We start from the raw sequence: 17,435 nt of genomic DNA, 5'->3' as shown, positions 1-17,435 counted from the left end.
GAATAGGGAGGTGGAGTGTGCGAGAACGGTGGAGACAGAGTGGAGAGCGTGGGTCGGGGTGTGGACTGCAGCGTGGGCATACACTGAATGCGTTGTACATGGAACAATCAGCGTGGTTTGTAGTTTCGGGACATCTGCTGTAATTCGACAGAACACTTCTGACTGTAGCATTTGCTTCCAGGTCAGATCACCCATAGTCAACCCGCAAATTCCCTGATCAGCATGACATAAAACATTACAATGGAAATCCGCACGATAAGCCACCCGGGTTGCTCACTCCCCATTGTTATCTATCCTGACGTGCAGTCTGTCCCTCCGCTGTACACCCTACTTTAAACAGTCCGCACTGCACCTTCCCCCTGCACCTTCATCCCGCCCGCGGCTTGGCCCGGCCCAGTCCCAACTGCACCGTCACCCTGCCCAGTCCCCACTGGCACTTGACCCTGCCCAATCACAACGATACTTTCACCCTGCCCATTCCCCACATTAACCTCACCCTGCCCCGTCCCCACTGCCCCTTCACCCTGCCCCGTCCCCACTGCCCCTTCACCCTGCCCGGTACCCACTTCCCAAACGCGACTGCACCTTGACGCTGCCGAGTCTCCACTGCGCTTTCAACCTGCCCAGTCCCCACCGCACCGTAATTCTGCCCAGTCCCCACTGCCCGCCCAGTGACCACTACACCATCACCCTGCCCAGTCCCCACTGCCCCTTCACTCTGCCCAGCTCCCACTGCCCCTTCACTCTGCCCAGCTCCCACTGCCCCTTCACCCTGCCCCATCCCCACTGGCCAGTCACCCAGCCAATTCCCCACTTTCACCACATCCTGGCCATTCCACACTGCAACTTCACCCTGCCCATTCCCCACTATAAACTCACCCTGACCAGTCCCCGTTGTAACCTCACCCTGCCCAGTCCCCACTGTACCTTCACCCTGCCCAGTCCCCACTGCCGGTTGACCCTGCCCAATCACAATGTTGGGTATTGACCTTGAAGTGATGCCTTTCTTTTATGTGGAATGTATGCACGGATCTGCAGGCGGGTCATTCTGATATCGGTGGTAGCAAATTTGCCTGAGGGAATTCAGTGCTACACGACTCATCGGAATTTGGAAAGGTAAACACTGATTATAAATACGGAGCGTGAGTTTGTTCCTGAGAAACTGTGTCTCAAGAATATGATTCAACTTTTCAAATAAATAACCAAGGGAATTAACCTGGGCATGATGGCTGACGTGTACTTTAGCAGTGGCTTTCACAGGGTCCCGCATGGTCGACTGACCTGGAAGGTAATCGCACACAGGATCCAGTTGGGAAGAATTAGATAAAAAGTTGTTCCAGTGGTAGGAGTCGGGTGGTGACAGGAAATTATTTTAAACAAAATATAAATCATAGAACTGTCCATCACAAACCAGGCCATTCGGTCCACAATGTCTGTGTCGAACATGATGCCAAGGCCAACTCCTATTTGCCTGAGCTAACACATATCCCTCTATTTTCTGCAAATCTATTTACGTATCCAAATGTCTCTGAAACACCACTTTTCGACTTGGCCCAAACACCAACCCACGCCCCCACCCTGGCAGCGTCCGGGCACTTAGCCTTTGTGTATTAAGAAAATGGCGCTAACACCTTCCTTCAGCTTTGCCCTTCACATTTTAGATCTCTTCCCTCTAATATTTGGTTTTCCTATCCTGGAAATAAGGTTGCTATTTTCTATACTTCTGTTAGGTCGCCCCGCATCCTCCAGCATTCCAGAAACAAACAATCCAATTCTATCCAACCTGTAGCCAATACCCTCTGATCCAGGCATCATTCTCGTAAACCCTTGTACCCTCTCCAAGCCATCACATCCTTCCTGTAATGTGGCGACCAGAACTAAAAAACGGGGTAAAGAAGCCTTTGAAGATTGCTTTGAAATTAGTGGAAACTTTGCAGGACTGGAAACTGTTGGACGATTTCAAATTGAATTGTTATTGCCCCAGTTACAGATTCTGGTCTTCACAAATTGTGGCGATTGTGTTTTTCGGCCCAATATTTGAACCTTTTGTCAGGTACATGGATAGGAAGGGTTTAGAAGGATCTAGACCAAACATGCGCAGGTGGAACAAGAATAGATGAGGCATGGGCTAGCTGGGCCGAAGAGCCTGTTTATACGGAAGGACTCTACCTCTATCTGTGCATTTTGCTCCAATAACGACATTTATCTTTCGGTAAGGAGGACAAACGGTCTATCTAGATTTGCCATTCCCAAAGAGGAATACTGTCAGTCTCTCGGCTACCTTCTGATTTACTTTGAGCCTGCAGATTATTCTCCCAAACTGATCCACGCACCGCCATTGGCACACTTGTCATCTGCATTGCGAAGTCAATTAGAGCACCCAGCTAAGATACGGAATGATCTCTCGATTGGATTAGGTAACTGGTGCTACGACGGAAAGCATCCGTTCGCGCGGGAACCGACGGAAAGCCCGAGTCAGAGGAGAGGATCCAACCCGCATCCCGAGAGCTGTGCGGGCCGCGTATCTTTTCATTATCTATCTGCTGATATGTCTTGTAACTTAATTTATTCTGGAAACTCAGTAGTAAATGTCACTAGGAAATCCTTTCAGTTCAGAGTATTGTTCGTGATCACCAGATAACATCCTTCGTTCGTTCTTTTGCAGTTAACTTGGTGACGATTATGATCCTGTCCCGTGGAAAGTGCGGTCTCTCCAAATGCATCACTCGCTACCTGGTGGCAATGGCAGCGGCCGACCTCATGGTCCTCATCATTGATGTCATAATAAGGTCCATTTTTGTGATGTATTTCCCACTGTCGTTCTTCACCATCACCCCCGTGTGCTCCATCAACTGGGCCCTGGCCTTTGCAGCCACAACAATCTCTGTCTGGTTTACTGTGGGTTTCACGTTTGATCGGTTTGTGGCCATTTGTTGTCAGAAGCTGAAAACAAAATATTGCACCGAGCGAACGGCGAGTGTTGTTATCGGAACCGTAATCGCTCTGAGCTGTTTAATAAACGTACCGTGGTATTTTACATTCGAGTCAGCATATATCAGCGACAATAAACCCCGAGGTTGTGCCTGGACAAAGTCTTTCTTAACTTCACCTCCATGGACTTCGTTTGAGTTCTTCTACCTGATTGTAACTCCTTGTCTCCCGTTCGTTTTTCTTTTGTTGGTCAATTCACTGACCGCCAGGTACATTCTAGTCTCTGGTAGAGTCCGCAGATTGCTCCGAGGCCGCAACAGTGGAGAGAATGGCAAAGACCCGGAGATGGAGAACCGCAGGAAGTCCATCGTTTTACTCTTCAGCATATCAGGCAGTTCCATTGCGTTGTGGAGCACAGTGGTTGTTTATGCTGTGTCTGAGCGCGCTTTGGGCGCTGAGTACTTCGCAGACAGTGATCTTCCGACAATTTCGTTGATGCTCCAGGTTCTGAGTACCTGCACCAACACGTGTATTTATGTCCTGACCCAGAGAAATTTCCGAGAGGAGCTGAAGAACGTGGTTAAATACCCCGTGAATTTCATTGTGAAATTAATCATATCATTGAAACATTAGTATTCTCAGTCTAGTTATAAATATAGCAGAACGTTGAACAGATGTACGCATCTTAAACTGACGTTTTCAGGAGGTATCCGGGTGTGCGAATTATGTAACTCAGTAGCAGCCATTTACAACCAACAAATCAGCATCTGCAACTCCTTTCTACACAATATCATCTCAATCATGTCCAAGTGTAGCAATACTGTTTATTGTAAGTCACGGGATAACAGCGCTCAGTCACATCACCTTGTACGTGAATCACACAGGAAACAGGTTGTTCATAGTGACCGGGAATAAACTATTCTAATCACTTCTGATAACTGTCTCCTTGTTGCTGGGTGGATGGAATGGTGCTGGGGACCGGGTTCTCAAAGGGGATATCGAGCGTCTATATATATGAGAATAATTAGAATATATATGGATGCTAATAATGAGAATTGGTAAGGACACGGGTGACACAAACTCATCGCTGCTGAGGTCACCCTTTTCTCAGGGGAGGACGCAGTGGTGATCGGCTCTCCCTCAGGTAGTGGGAAACAACGATTCCTCATTCCGCAACGTTCGGCGACGTTGAGATTGATTTGTGTGGAGAATCTGTGATTTGTGAAATGATCGTTTCAAGTTTACCCCCTTCGATACCGGTGAACAAACTGGCTCCGTGACTGGCGACAATGACCCGAATGCATTGAGCCACCGCCCCCCCACCCCCTCCCACCCCCACCCCGAGGGGATGGTGACGCGGTCCGCCTAAAATGTAAGACAGAATAATGTCAAGATGCCCTTGTAGTGTGTTTGACTTGTATTATCCGTCTGTTGTTGAATAAAGTTGACACGAACAAAATTAATGTTATGACTAATGAAATAATTGGTTCCCATTTAGTAGATAGCATATTTTCGGAAAGTTGTATCTTACAAAAAACAAAAGTTGTTTAGTGCACACTATAACTGTCGGCTAAATCTGCTGTGAAGTCAGAGAACTGGTGGGCAGTTTACTGCCGCCATCTCTCCATGATATCGTACAATATAGTCTCGAAGCAAACCTGCAAAGTCTCCGATTTTTATTTTCGTTTAATTCCCTCAAAATTAATTTCTTCCACAGAATTTGACGTCGTCGGCAGGATCCCAAATGTAACGGGATTCGAACGAATACAAGTGGGAAATAAAAGGGAATGATAAAATGGCCATGAACGAAAGGGGGACAGGGGGGTCTTCCCAGAGAGGAGGGAGAGCCCCCGGATAACCTGGCTTGTCTGGCCGGAGACTCACGCTGAGACAAGAGCCAAGAGGTGGAATAAAGCGGAGAAGCTTAATTTACTCACGCTGGGCGTAGAAGATAAATTGAAGCAAGTGCCTTAATGCGCGCTTTAAAAATTGAAACGTGTCTTCGAGGTTTGCGGACGGAGTGAATAATAATAATAATGCATTACATTTATATAGCGCTTTCCAAACACTCAAAGACGATTTACAGGGATTACTAGAACATAGAGAAGAAAATAAATAGATAAATAAGTAAACGAATATAATATAATAGTATATTATAACAAGTTGTCCGCGGAAACCTAACTTCTGTTTCATAGACTTGTGAAAAGAATATGGGAAGCAAGAGTAGTCGATCGGAGAAATCTGATCCTACTGATAGAGGGAGGCTTGAGGAAAAGAAACAGCTCGTCCAGGAGGGAAAGATGCAGATAAGAGAGAACATTGCCAAGGTGATTTTAAAAAGACCATAAGACACCGGGAAAAGGTAGGAGATCCCATTGTTCCACCGGGATCGCCAGCAGATCTGGTAATAAAAAACAACGGAGATGACCAATGTGTGGTAATTTTTTGTGGTAATCCAGCTGATCGGTCAAATGGAGATTGGCCGGATGGGGGAAGCTATAAGCTATCTCTGTCCTACTCATTTCTAAAAAAGAAATGGATTGGCGAGATGGGAACACAATTAATATTTGCAGTGGCAGTGTTATTAGTTATATTTGGAGTGCTGGGTATACCTTTAAAATTGATAGAAATAATAAGGAAATGGGTGGGGATGGAGAGAAGACACCAGCCCCTGGAGGAGGGAAAATGTGTTAAGCAGAAAGAGGGAAATGAGGGACCTGTGCCTATAATACCAAAGGAAGTGGCAGCAATATACCCCCGACTCCCTGTGGAGAAGGCATCCCCAGTAGAGGATGAATTTGATGATCTGTTGATGATGGCGACTGCATTTCGCCCGCGACAACCTCCGTATAACCCGGCGTGTATAGAAGGAGATCAGGCCGCTGCCCCGTCAGGTGCTGAGGCTCTGTTTCTACCTTTGGGGTCTCGTGTGGATCAGTCCATCAGTAAAGGAGCCATAGCTCCTCCGACAAGTCTGTCAGAAGCAGATAGTACCTCTGAGAGGGACCTGATACACGATCTTGGAGATATCAAAAATATATCATGAAGGATGAGCAAACAAAGCTCCAGATGATGAATGTTGAGGAAGAGTCTAAGTCCGAGTCACTGATGTAGTCGTCCCCTACCCCCCCCCCCGTAATATGATAGGAGAAGTCCCCGTGTTGAAACCCTGGACCCCAGCTGAAGTTAGAGCCATGGTTGCCAAAGCTCCAGATCCCTTAAATTGAAAGGGGGCGTGGCTGTGTTCTGCAGCTGCGGCTCACCGGCAGTCTCTCTGTCTTTTTTTTGTTTTTTTGTCTGTCATCGTTTAATGTACGTTTTGTTTTATTTTTAACTCTGTGTATGTGGGGGGTGGTGGGGGGGTTGGGGGAAACCTTTTTTCAAATCTCCTCCTCAACGGAGATGCGACCTTTACCGTGTCGTATCTCCGTTCGCGCTACTGCCTAACATCGTGGAGTCGGCGGCCTCCAGCTGGGATCGACCTTGAAGACTCCGGTCGCAGGGCCTGGATTTACCATCTCGGAGGCTTCGGCCGTGGGCCCTGCAGACCGCAACATCGGGAGCTCGCAGGTCCCTGGCTGGCGACCGGCTTTTGGGAACTCCAGCCGTAGCAGCTTCAACCGTCCCGAAGTGCGAGGTATGATCGACCCGCCCGCGGGCCCTTCATCGCCCTGCGTGGCTCGGCCGCAGCACTTTCCATCGCCCGGTGGGGGCTCAGGACTTTCATCGGCCTGCTCGGCTCGACCCTGGGACTTTCCATCACCCGGTGGGGGCTTCAAAAAGTTGGGAGCCTCGATCACCTCGTGGCACCACGGGAGAAGAATGAGGAGGAGATAAGACTTTGCCTTCCATCACAGTGAGGGTATGCCTAGAGCAATCACTGTGATGGCTGTTTGTGTAAAAATTGTATCTGTGTGTCCTGTGCTTTTTGTTGTCTACTGCCGGACCCTGACGTGAGAGGTCGCTGGCGTTGTTTATTCGCCGCTTTTCCGTTAGGATAGTTTGTCTGTTTGTTTTTATGTTGATTGTTTTTGTAAAGCGCTTTGAGCACCCGATAAGGCGCTATATAAAATAAATGAATTATTATTATTATTATTAAGAAAGCCCAATGTATTTCTTAATTGGTTAATCTAGAATGGCAAAATAAGCCATGGGATAATGTGATAACAGCGCTTGTGAACATGGAGAGGGAATGGCTGTTTGCCCAAGCGAGAGAGCCGAAACCAAACCATCGGGCCAGTATTACACGGGGAAAGGGGGCTGGGGAAGAGGAAAAAGTTGTCGAGGTAGGGGCCGAGGAAGGGGACAATGGCAAATAAAAGATGTAACACGAGGTAGATGCTGGAGATGTGCTAAAATGGGGCATTGGGCTCGAGATTGCAGACGTTCCCCACAGCAATAGGGAAGGGATCCAGGCCCTGCCCCCTTCTCATTCAGTAACCCCTTCTTATCCGGTAATCCTAATCCATCACCACAGGGATGCCGCAGAGGTAAGGCGGTACAGGCGGCTGTGATCAGATTGTCTAAATCAGAAGAAGAACCCAAAGCTGCAGGCAAGATAGTTGACTGCCATTTAGACCTACTGGTCGATACCGGAGACACTATGTCCTCTGTGCCCCCACCCCCCTCCCCTCCGTGGACATCCCCGTCAGTAATTCAAATAGTAATACTATTGGGGTTGCCGGTGTCCCCATGATAGAACCATTATCAGAACCCACTCGTGTGCAGGTAAATGGCAAGCCTCTTACTGACACTTTTATAATCTCTAGAACAGCGCCACTCCCGTTACTGGGAAGACAAGTTCTGCAAACTGGGAGCAGTCTTACACTGTACTGCAGTCGGCATGTTTATGGAACCCCCTCAAATGCACACACATCAATTGCTAAATTTAATTAAGGAGGAAGAACAAGGGTAAAAGATGCCCATCCGATATTGTTGCCAATTGAGTAGCAATCCGTACAGTCAATTGGTTAATCAAATCCGTTGTGCTCTGCAAAGAGTGCAGGATTTAAAAGGCCGGTATTTACAGTATCTTGTCGAAACCAGCCAAGAACATAAGCGAACACATTGCACTGCATTATACACGCGCCTCCCTAATGCCGGGTACCAGAAAATAGTCTCCCCCTGGTTGAATAACATCGAACAATTAGCGGTCACCCCTTATTTGTTTTTTGGGGTCCCGGGATTAGTAATAATGGTCCACCTCTCTAAAAACCAAAGGGATCGATTGGAGATGGGAGACACTTCTGAGTCACACCTGACCTCCAGCAACAGGGAAGGAAATAGGAGAAATTATTTTTAAAAAGGCTGAAGGACAAACAGTCAATTCATGTTTTAAAGTTACCAATGGCAAAAGGAGAGGTCCTGATTGACTTCTTTAATGACACAGAAGGAAAGATCACATGGGTCAGAAAGGAATGGGACACTATTTTTGAAAAGCAACAGCCGCTTACTGAGGATCCGTCAAGGTTGCCAATGGCTCTGGTCCAAGTACCCTCTGAACTATGGGCAAAGCATAAGAATCATGTGGGGCGAGGGCGTTCAGCCCCTGAACATAAAGTTACTTTAAAAAAGTGTATCACAAAATGCTGGAGTAACTCAGCGGGTCAGGCAGCATCTCAAGAGAGAAAGAATAGGTGACATTTCGGGTTGAGATCCTTCTTCAGATTCATGTCAGGGGAGGGGGCGGGGCAAAGAAAGGGTGTAGTTGGAGGCAGGAAGACAGCAGGAGAGCTGGGAAAGGGAGGGGAAAGAGAGGGACAGAGGAGCTATCTAAAGTTAGAGAAATCAATGTTCATACCGCTTTAAAAAGGGTGCTGCCTTGCCATGTTTAAAACAGTATCGACTGACCCCGGAGACTTAAGAAGGGATAGCTATAGTCATCATTTATTTATTACAACAAGAAGTATTAATGAAAACGCAAAGTCCGTGTAATACTTCCATTCTGCCAACCGAGGCCTGAGAACTACTAGCACAATGGTGATCCCGATTGCTCCTTTAGTGCCTGATACCAATATTATTCTGCCATCTATACCGGCGGAAGCCGACACCTTTACAGTAATTGGCCTATGTTCAGTCCTTTTCTCCATACCCCTGCATAAAGACAACTAGTTCCTGTTTGCTTTTACCTACAAAGATCAACAATACACCTGGACTAGGCTACACCAGGGGTATACAGAAAGCCTGGCCGTATATGCAGCAGCGGTGAAAAATAGTCTTGAGGAATGTCAATTAGCAGCAAGGTCTACTTTGATCCAGTATGTCAATTACCTTTTGGTAGCCTCTGTGACAGGTCCTGATTGTAAAGAAGCCTCAATTAAATTGCTGCAACATTTAGCAGAAAGAGGGCATAAATTATCCCAGGAAAAATTACAGTTCTGTCAGCCTAGAGAACAGTATCTGGGATTCCAGCTGCAGGAAGGCAGAAGGAGATTTGGAAAAGACAGAATAAAGGCAATAGAGAACGTCCCGGTCCTGAAGACAAAGAAGGACATTCTCTCCTTCTTTGGCATGGTGGGTTACTGCAGACAATGGATCCATGACTACGGGGAACTAGATGCAGCATTACGTTCAGCCACCTTGCAGACTGAGCCCTCCAGAGTAGTATGGACTGCAGAAAGAGACCAGACGTTTAGAAATCTAAAGAACGCTATGGTTTACTATCTATCTAATCTAAAGAACGCTATGGCCCTGGGATTGCCAAATTATAAAAAGCCCTTCCAACTTTATGTAAATGAATCAAAGTGGTTTGCGACTGGAGTCCTGATTCAAGAACACGGAGGGGGAAAAAGACGGTAGCCTATTATTCCGTGGCTTTACAAGCTGCAGTAAATGCCATGCCAGCCTGCTCGAGAGCTGTAGTGGCAACGGCTATGATAGAAAACACAATCCCCATCGTTCTTGATCACCCATGTGTAGTGACTGTTCCTCATGCCGTGATGTTATTATTGAACTCTGCAGCCAAACAACATTTCACAGCCGCTAGAAGAACAGGATATGAAGTTATCCGTTTGTCACACCCCAACTATACTTATCAGCAATCAACTGCTATAAATCCAGCTACCTTTGTACCACTGCCAGAAGAAGGAAGTGCCCATAATTGTCTATTGCTTGTAGAAGTCACTGCCACTCTCCGGCTGGACTTACAGAGTCATCCGATTGATAATCCTGACCTGGTCCTATTTACTGATGGCTCTTCACACCGACCTAGCGATCCCAGATTATTAGCAGGATATGCGGTGGTCACACCACACCAAGTGCTGGAGGCATACGCTTCACCATCCGGAACGTCTGCTCAGGTAGCTGAGCTGTATGCCCTGACTCGTGCCTGCATATTGGCAAAAGATAAAAGTGCTAATATCTACACTGATTCTCGCTATGCGTTTGGGGTTGTACAAAACTTTGGGCAGTTATGGAAAAATAGAGGATTCATTACATTAATAAGAAAGACTATTAAGCATGATAAACTGGTCTTAAATATATGGGATTCTATTCAATTGCCACGGCAGATTACATTTATTAAATGCGAGGCTCATACATCATCGGATGATGATGCATCAAAGGGAAACAGATCAGCTGATTATGTAGCCAGATTGCCCTCAGGCAAACCCCGCAATTATAAGCGGCTAAAATTAAGTCTGCAGCACAAAGGATGCTCCCGGTTAGCATTGATGTAACCCAGTTACAGGGTGCCCAGAGCCTAGTATCATTCCAGGAAATGAATTCCTGGAGCAAAGCAGGGTGTTATCAAGACCCCATTGTCTGGGTCCACCCTGATGGTCGTGTAGTTTCCCCCAGGAGCATATTTTAGCCCCTGTCTCGCCTAGCCCATAGACGGGCTCACATGGGAAAAGGGGGGATGGCATACGCATTGTCCCAACAATGGTATGTACCTTGGATAACAATCATAATTGATAAAGTTTCAAGAACATGCCTGGTGTATCAACAAAATAATACAGGGAAGACGCCTGTAAAATTTGAACACCTACCACAACCTGAAATGCCTTTTGAGAATTTGCAAATTGATTTTGTACATATACCCGCAGCAAAGGTTTTTAAGTACATTCTGGTCATAGTTGATATGTTCTCCAGATGGATGGAAGGGATGATGCAAATCTGTAGTCAATATTTTAATGAAAGATATAATACCAAGATCCGGGATACCCATGAGTATAAACAGTGACAGAGGAACTCATTTCACAAGTAAATTAGTTCAGAACTTGTCAAAGGCTTTTGGCTCCCAATAGAAATCGCGCATACCATATCAACCACAGTCCTCGTGGATGGCAGAAAGAGTAAATTGAGGGATAAATGCTACTTTAGCAAAGTATGCCAGTAAAATAGATTGTTGTGGCCAGACGCCATGGCCCATTGTGATGTACGTCCTGGGAAATCAGAAAAATAGAAACACGGGCCTAACACCTCACGAGGTTTTGATGGGGCTACCTATGACAACAGAAACATGACCACCGATGACTCCTGAGAAGGAGGCACTAATTTCAATAAGATATGCTCAAGCCATGTGTGAAACGATTGGTAAAATCTATGAGAAAAGCACCCGTTAAAACCCAAAGATCTGGTTTATGTGCGAGCAATAAACAAAGATTCTTTCTCTCCTAGATGGAAAGGACAATATGTGGTGCTGCTAACAACACGAACAGCAGTAAAAGTTAAAGAAAAACCTGATTGGATACATGCCACCAGATGTAAACTGCATCACTGAGACAGAAACCTCCAGGAGAAGGAAAGGCAAGAACCGTAAAATGTTGTAGTGATAAAAAAGTGTCGAAATATAGACATATTCTTTATTAACTGTCGTTAGAGTATTAAATACTTATGAATATAGTAACTTTATATGGGGTCATAGAGGACATGAGAGTGGAGGCATCTAGTTATGAGAAACAGGATGAAGGTAGAAGTTGGAGTATGAAATTCAACTAACAACTTTCACACAGAACACAGTGAACTCGCAGCTGAAAGAAAAACAGGCTTCCTTATCTGATTAGAATGTTGGGTTTGTGCCCATATCCCTTCGCCTGCAGAAGAAGGGATCCCTCTGCAAGCTCAAGGACGGGTTCCAACCAAAATTATATTCGGACACGTATGCCTCCATTTTTGCAGCTGATCAAGGAGAGAAAATATTAAAATCCTTTCTTATAATAATATAAGTGTTGATCATAAAGATCAACCAGGAAGGAACTGTGGAAGAAAATATTAATATCCTTTCTCACTTAATTTTGATTGGAATTGAACAAGGAAACGAAAGGGTGCTTCGATGTGACAATTGGCAACTCTCGTTGACCAGGTGCAGAAGAGGTTCATGGGTTTCGGCAAAGAAAAATTAGACGTGTTACCACTTGTCCAGGAATATGTTGAAGGGTGGATGGTAAATGTAAACATGAAATAGTAGACAGAGATAAGGAAGCCAATAGTCAATAGTCAATAGTTGTTTATTTGTCACATACACATAAATGTGTAGTGAAATGAAACATTACATCCTTTCCTTTAAACTTGTGAAAGCATCATCTACTGTACTGTTATTAAGTACTGTTATTAAGATGCCGTTGTAGGTGCATTCTTGATTCATGAATGCACCTACAACGGCATCTGAATAAAAGGCACAACTAAGATGATCCCTGACTCTTATGCATTTATTGGACGGAGTTTGGCTGGCTGTTAAATTGTGTCGCCACATAATGAGAACAGTACAGTGAAAAGATGATGCTTTCACAAGCTTAAAGGAAAGGGTGGCACCAGATATACAAGTTTGCTTCTTGGACTGCCTGATTGTTTCTCTCAGCAATGTGTTACAGTAGACTACCCGCACCCCCTACCACTAGTAGCATAGAAATGTTACTGTAAATAGGGGGCTTATGATTGGCTCGGATAGGGGAGGGTGGCGCGGTCCGCCGATAGGGTGAGATAGAATAATGCCAAGATGCCCTTTTATTGTGTTTGACTTGTATTAATCATCTGTTGTTGAGTAAGATTAACATAAACAAAAAGTATGTTATGATGAATGAAATAATTGGTACCCCTGTAGTAGATAGTATATTTTCGTAAAGTTGTATCTAACAAAAAAACAAAAGTTGCTTACTGCTCAGTATAACTGTCGGCTAATTCTGCTGTTAAGTCAGAGAACTGGTGACCAGTTTACTGCCGCCAATAAAGTCTCTTGAAGCAAACCTGCGAAGTCTGTTGCTTTTCATTTTCCTTTAATTTCCCTTTAAATTAATTTCTTCCACACCACTGGTTCTTTCTTCATGACCCTTTGTTCAGCGTTCACACCCACCGCCGTGGTTGGGGCCGAGCAGGGGCCGGGCTCCGCGGTTTCCCTCAACCGGTTCTGCAGCAGGCGAGCAAGGCGTGCTGTCGGGGGTGAGGGATCATCTTAGCACCGATGTCAGCTCTTTTCCAGCTTCCACCACGCACTAAAATCAGTCTGAAGAAGGGTCCCAACCAGAAACGTCACCTCCCAATGTTCCCAGATTTGCTGACTCACTTACTCCAGCAATTAGTGTCTATTTTTTCCAAGACATAGTAAATCTATTTTGTTTGATATGTTCTTCATAACGGTAGTTTGACAATGCATAAGCAATAAAAAATATATATTTTCTGTAAATCAAAACCTCAACTATTGAGAATTTGTACACATGTTATTTCCTCTAGTGTGTCAAAACATCCAATTCTTCTTAAAGCAAACTTTTCTACAGTTTTGCTGAACTGGAAACTGATTCATTTAAAAATGCAGGATTTGACTGGCAGTGGAAGCTTTAGAGCATTTAAAAAAATCACAGCCAAAGAACTTGCACGATAGTACAGCTTCAGCATGTATATAGAAACAAGCACAGGTTTTCAGTGCATGCTGTTGCCAGTGTGGGTCGGCTTTACTTCACAAAAGTACACTGCGCGTACTCACACATATTCACGAGACTGATAAAATATAGAATATATCACATGACACAAATCATACCATTCTAGTACTCAGTTCTTAAAGTTACAGTTTCCATTATATGCACTGCACTGCTCTACCCTTAGAAAGTGAACTAACTTGTAAATTAGACAAACAAGAATAATTTTAGAAATTTAATCTGACAACTGGTTTACACACTCTTTCTGAATGCCTTAGTAGTTTAGGGCGAGTGTCAGATTGTGGTTCTAAAGGAGAATCAAGTTCAGGATCATTTATTCACAAAATGCTGGAGTAACTCAGCAGGTCAGGTAGCATCTCGGGAGAGAAGGAATGGGTGACGTTTCGGGTCGAGACCCTTCTTCAGACTGGTGTCGGGGGTGGGACAAAGGAAGGATATAGGTGGAGACAGGAAGATAGAGGGAGATCTGGGAAGGAGGAGGGGAAGGGAGGGACAGAGGAGCTATCTGAAGTTGGAGAAGTTGACGTTCATACCACCGGGCCGCAAACTGCCCAGGCGAAATATGAGGTGCTGCTCCTCCAATTTCCGGCGGGCCTCACTATGGCACTGGAGGAGGCCCATGACAGAGAGGTCAGACTGGGAATGGGAGGGGGAGTTAAAGTGCTGGGCCACCTGGAGATCAGTTGCGTTATTGCGGACCGAGCGCAGGTGTTCAGCGAAGCGATCGCCGAGCCTGCGCTTGGTTTCGCCGATATAAATAAGTTGACATCTAGAGCAGCGGATGCAATAGATGAGGTTGGAGGAGGTGCAGGTGAACCTCTGTCTCACCTGGAAAGACTGTTTGGGTCCTTTTATGGAGTTGAGGGGGGAGGTAAAGGGACAGGTGTTGCATCTCGTGCGGTTGCAAGGGAAAGTGCTCGGGGTTAGGGTGGTTTCGGTAGGAAGGGACGAGTGGACCAGGGAGTTGCGGAGGGAACGGTCTCTGCGGAACGCAGAGAGGGGAGGGGATGGGAAGATATGGCCAGTGGTGGGGTCCTGTTGTAGGTGACGGAAATGTTGGTGGATGATATGTTGGATCCGCTGGCTGGTGGGGTGGAAGGTGAGAATGAGGGGGATCCTGTCCTTGTTGCGAGTGGGGGGAGGGGGAGCAAGAGCGGAGCTGCGGGATGTAGAAGAGACCCTAGTGAGAGCCTCATCTATAATGGAGGAGGGGAAGCCCCGTTTTCTGAAAAACGAGGACATCTCGGAAGCCCTAGTCTGAAACACCTCATCCCGGGCGCAGATGCGGCGTGGACGGAGGAATTGGGAGTAGGGGATAGACTTTTTGCAGGGGACCGGGTGGGAAGAAGTGTAGTCCAGATAGCTGTGCGAGTCGGTGGGCTTGTAGTAAACACAGGAGAAAAACTAGTGACGGTTTAAAAAACCCTCAACAACTTCTCCTTTGACTCCTCCCACTTCCTCCAAACCAGAGGCGTAGCTATGGGCACTCGCATGGGCCCTAGCTACGCCTGCCTCTTTGTCGGGTACGTCGAACAATCCCTGTTCCAATCGTACACTGGCCCCATCCCCGAACTCTACCTCCGCTACATCGACGACTGCATTGGTGCTACCTCTTGCACCCATGCAGAACTCACTGACTTCATACACTTCACCTCCAATTTCCATCCTGCCCTTAAATATACCTGGACTATCTCTGGACTATCCCGTTTCTGGACCTCACCATCTCCATCACAGGAGAAAAACTAGTGACGGTTTAAAAATTAGCATCAGGATCATTTATCTTTGTCTCTATTTTCTTTGGAGATGCTGATTTTACTTCTGAACGGAATAATATCAAAGTCTGACAGATCTACTTCGTCGATGCTTTGCTCTCGTCTATCCCATCCCTTGTTGGGATCTTGTGGTTTATGTGCACACTTCTAACACGTCCTCCAATTTCTACCAAGTGCCTCCTAGTACCACACACTTCAACTGCTGTTCCCACCTCCCATTTGTTTGCTTTGTAAGGGGGGCTGAGAACACAAACCTGATCAAGGGTATTGAGCCTACGTTTTTTTTAACTTCCACCATAATGACGTTTCTGATCAGATTATTTGTTCAACCTTAGGAGATAGGTTAGGTAGAACCGAACAGTCTAGTTCTGAGCCTTCTTTTCATAAGTTCAGCTGGCATATACCCTGTGGTAGATTGTGGCGTGCTACGATATTTCAGTAAGAAACTAGCTAGCCGCTGTGACATACTGAGTATTGAATCCACTTCAAGAACATGTTTCATGAGAGCTCCTTTGACTTTCCTGACTGACGTTGCGGCTGCACCTATAGATGTCGGATGATAAGTTGATACCATTTAGCTCCATGAAAGTTTGGAACAGTGCAGCATGAAATTGGGGCCCTTGTTAGAGACAAGCTCTTCAGGTAATCCGTGACATGCAAAGATAGACCACAATGCGTCTATTGATCTTTCTGTTGTTGCGTTTGTACCCATATGTACCACCTCAATCCACTTTGAGTGGCAATCTACCAAAACAAGAAAAATGTTATTCCCGTGTTCACAGAAATCCACATGAACCCTCTAAAAAGTCTAGTAGGACAAGATCATATTTACAAATGGATTTGGGCAGGCCTACTTCTACACAACTGATGGGTACTATATTTGCTTGCCATTGCTTCTATGTCATGGTCCAATCCTGGCCAATACATGCAGCCCCTGGCTGAGGACTTCATTCCCACAATACGTGTGTGTTCACTATGGAGTTCTATAAGTAATCATTGTCTTAAAAAATTAGGTACTACTACTCTGTGACCTGATTTAATACACCCTTGCTCACATGATAGTTCATGTCGTCTATTGTGATAAGGTTTTAGTTTATTAGTACATGGTTTTATTTCTGACCACCCACACAAAGTTCAAGGTTCAAGGTCAGTTTATTGTCATATGTACCAGTTAAGGTACAGTGAAATTCAAATTACCATACAGCTGTACTAAACTAAAAGCAACAAGACACACATCTACATAAAAGTTAACATAAACATAAGTTAACATAAAGTTTGTTCATAGACTTGTTTCAGCACTGTCCTTTTGAGTTTCAGCAGCAATTTCAGCTGCTGTGACTGGAAAGTCATAGTCCACAGCTTCTGTGATGTAGATAGCACCTTCAGTGCCCACATCTGATTCCTCATTGAGGCAAACGCGACAATGCATCAGCGATAGCATTTTCTTTTGAGCTGTAGTTATACTGTTACAAGAGAACTGCCCATCGCTGCATCCTCGAGGCTACCATTGCAGGTATTGCTGACCGAGGACCAAGATTAAGTGTGTATGCTGCAAATGCTCTTGGCTTTTCTTGTCCATGTTCCATTTCATGGGAAATTACAGCTCCTACCCCACAACTAGGTGCATCACAAGCTAACTTTAACTCATGATTTGTATCGTAGTAAACAGGTAATGCATCACTGGTCAAGTTCTTCTTAAATGCATCATAGGCATTTTGTTGCTCTTTGGACCATTGCCATTTTTATCCTTGTTCAACAACTTGTGAAGAGGAGCTAGCTTTGTTGCTCACTTGGGTAAGAAGCATGAGTAATACTGTACCATACCCAGGAAGGAGCGGAGTTGAGACACATTCTGTGGTGT

At 45.5% G+C, this 17,435-nt stretch overlaps 1 protein-coding gene across 1 annotated transcript; it reads left to right on the top strand.

The window, feature by feature from the left end:
• Positions 1-2,742: 2,742 nt before the first annotated feature.
• On the top strand, positions 2,743-3,564 carry LOC144612147 (uncharacterized). Its single transcript, XM_078431707.1, has one exon. The coding sequence runs from the start codon at positions 2,743-2,745 to the stop codon at positions 3,562-3,564; it is 822 nt and encodes a 273-aa protein (XP_078287833.1).
• Positions 3,565-17,435: the final 13,871 nt, after the last annotated feature.

The sequence above is a fragment of the Rhinoraja longicauda genome, chromosome 43, assembly GCF_053455715.1.
Source record: "Rhinoraja longicauda isolate Sanriku21f chromosome 43, sRhiLon1.1, whole genome shotgun sequence".
Classification (NCBI taxonomy): domain Eukaryota; kingdom Metazoa; phylum Chordata; class Chondrichthyes; order Rajiformes; family Arhynchobatidae; genus Rhinoraja; species Rhinoraja longicauda.
This window is presented reverse-complemented; position numbering and strand designations above follow the sequence as displayed.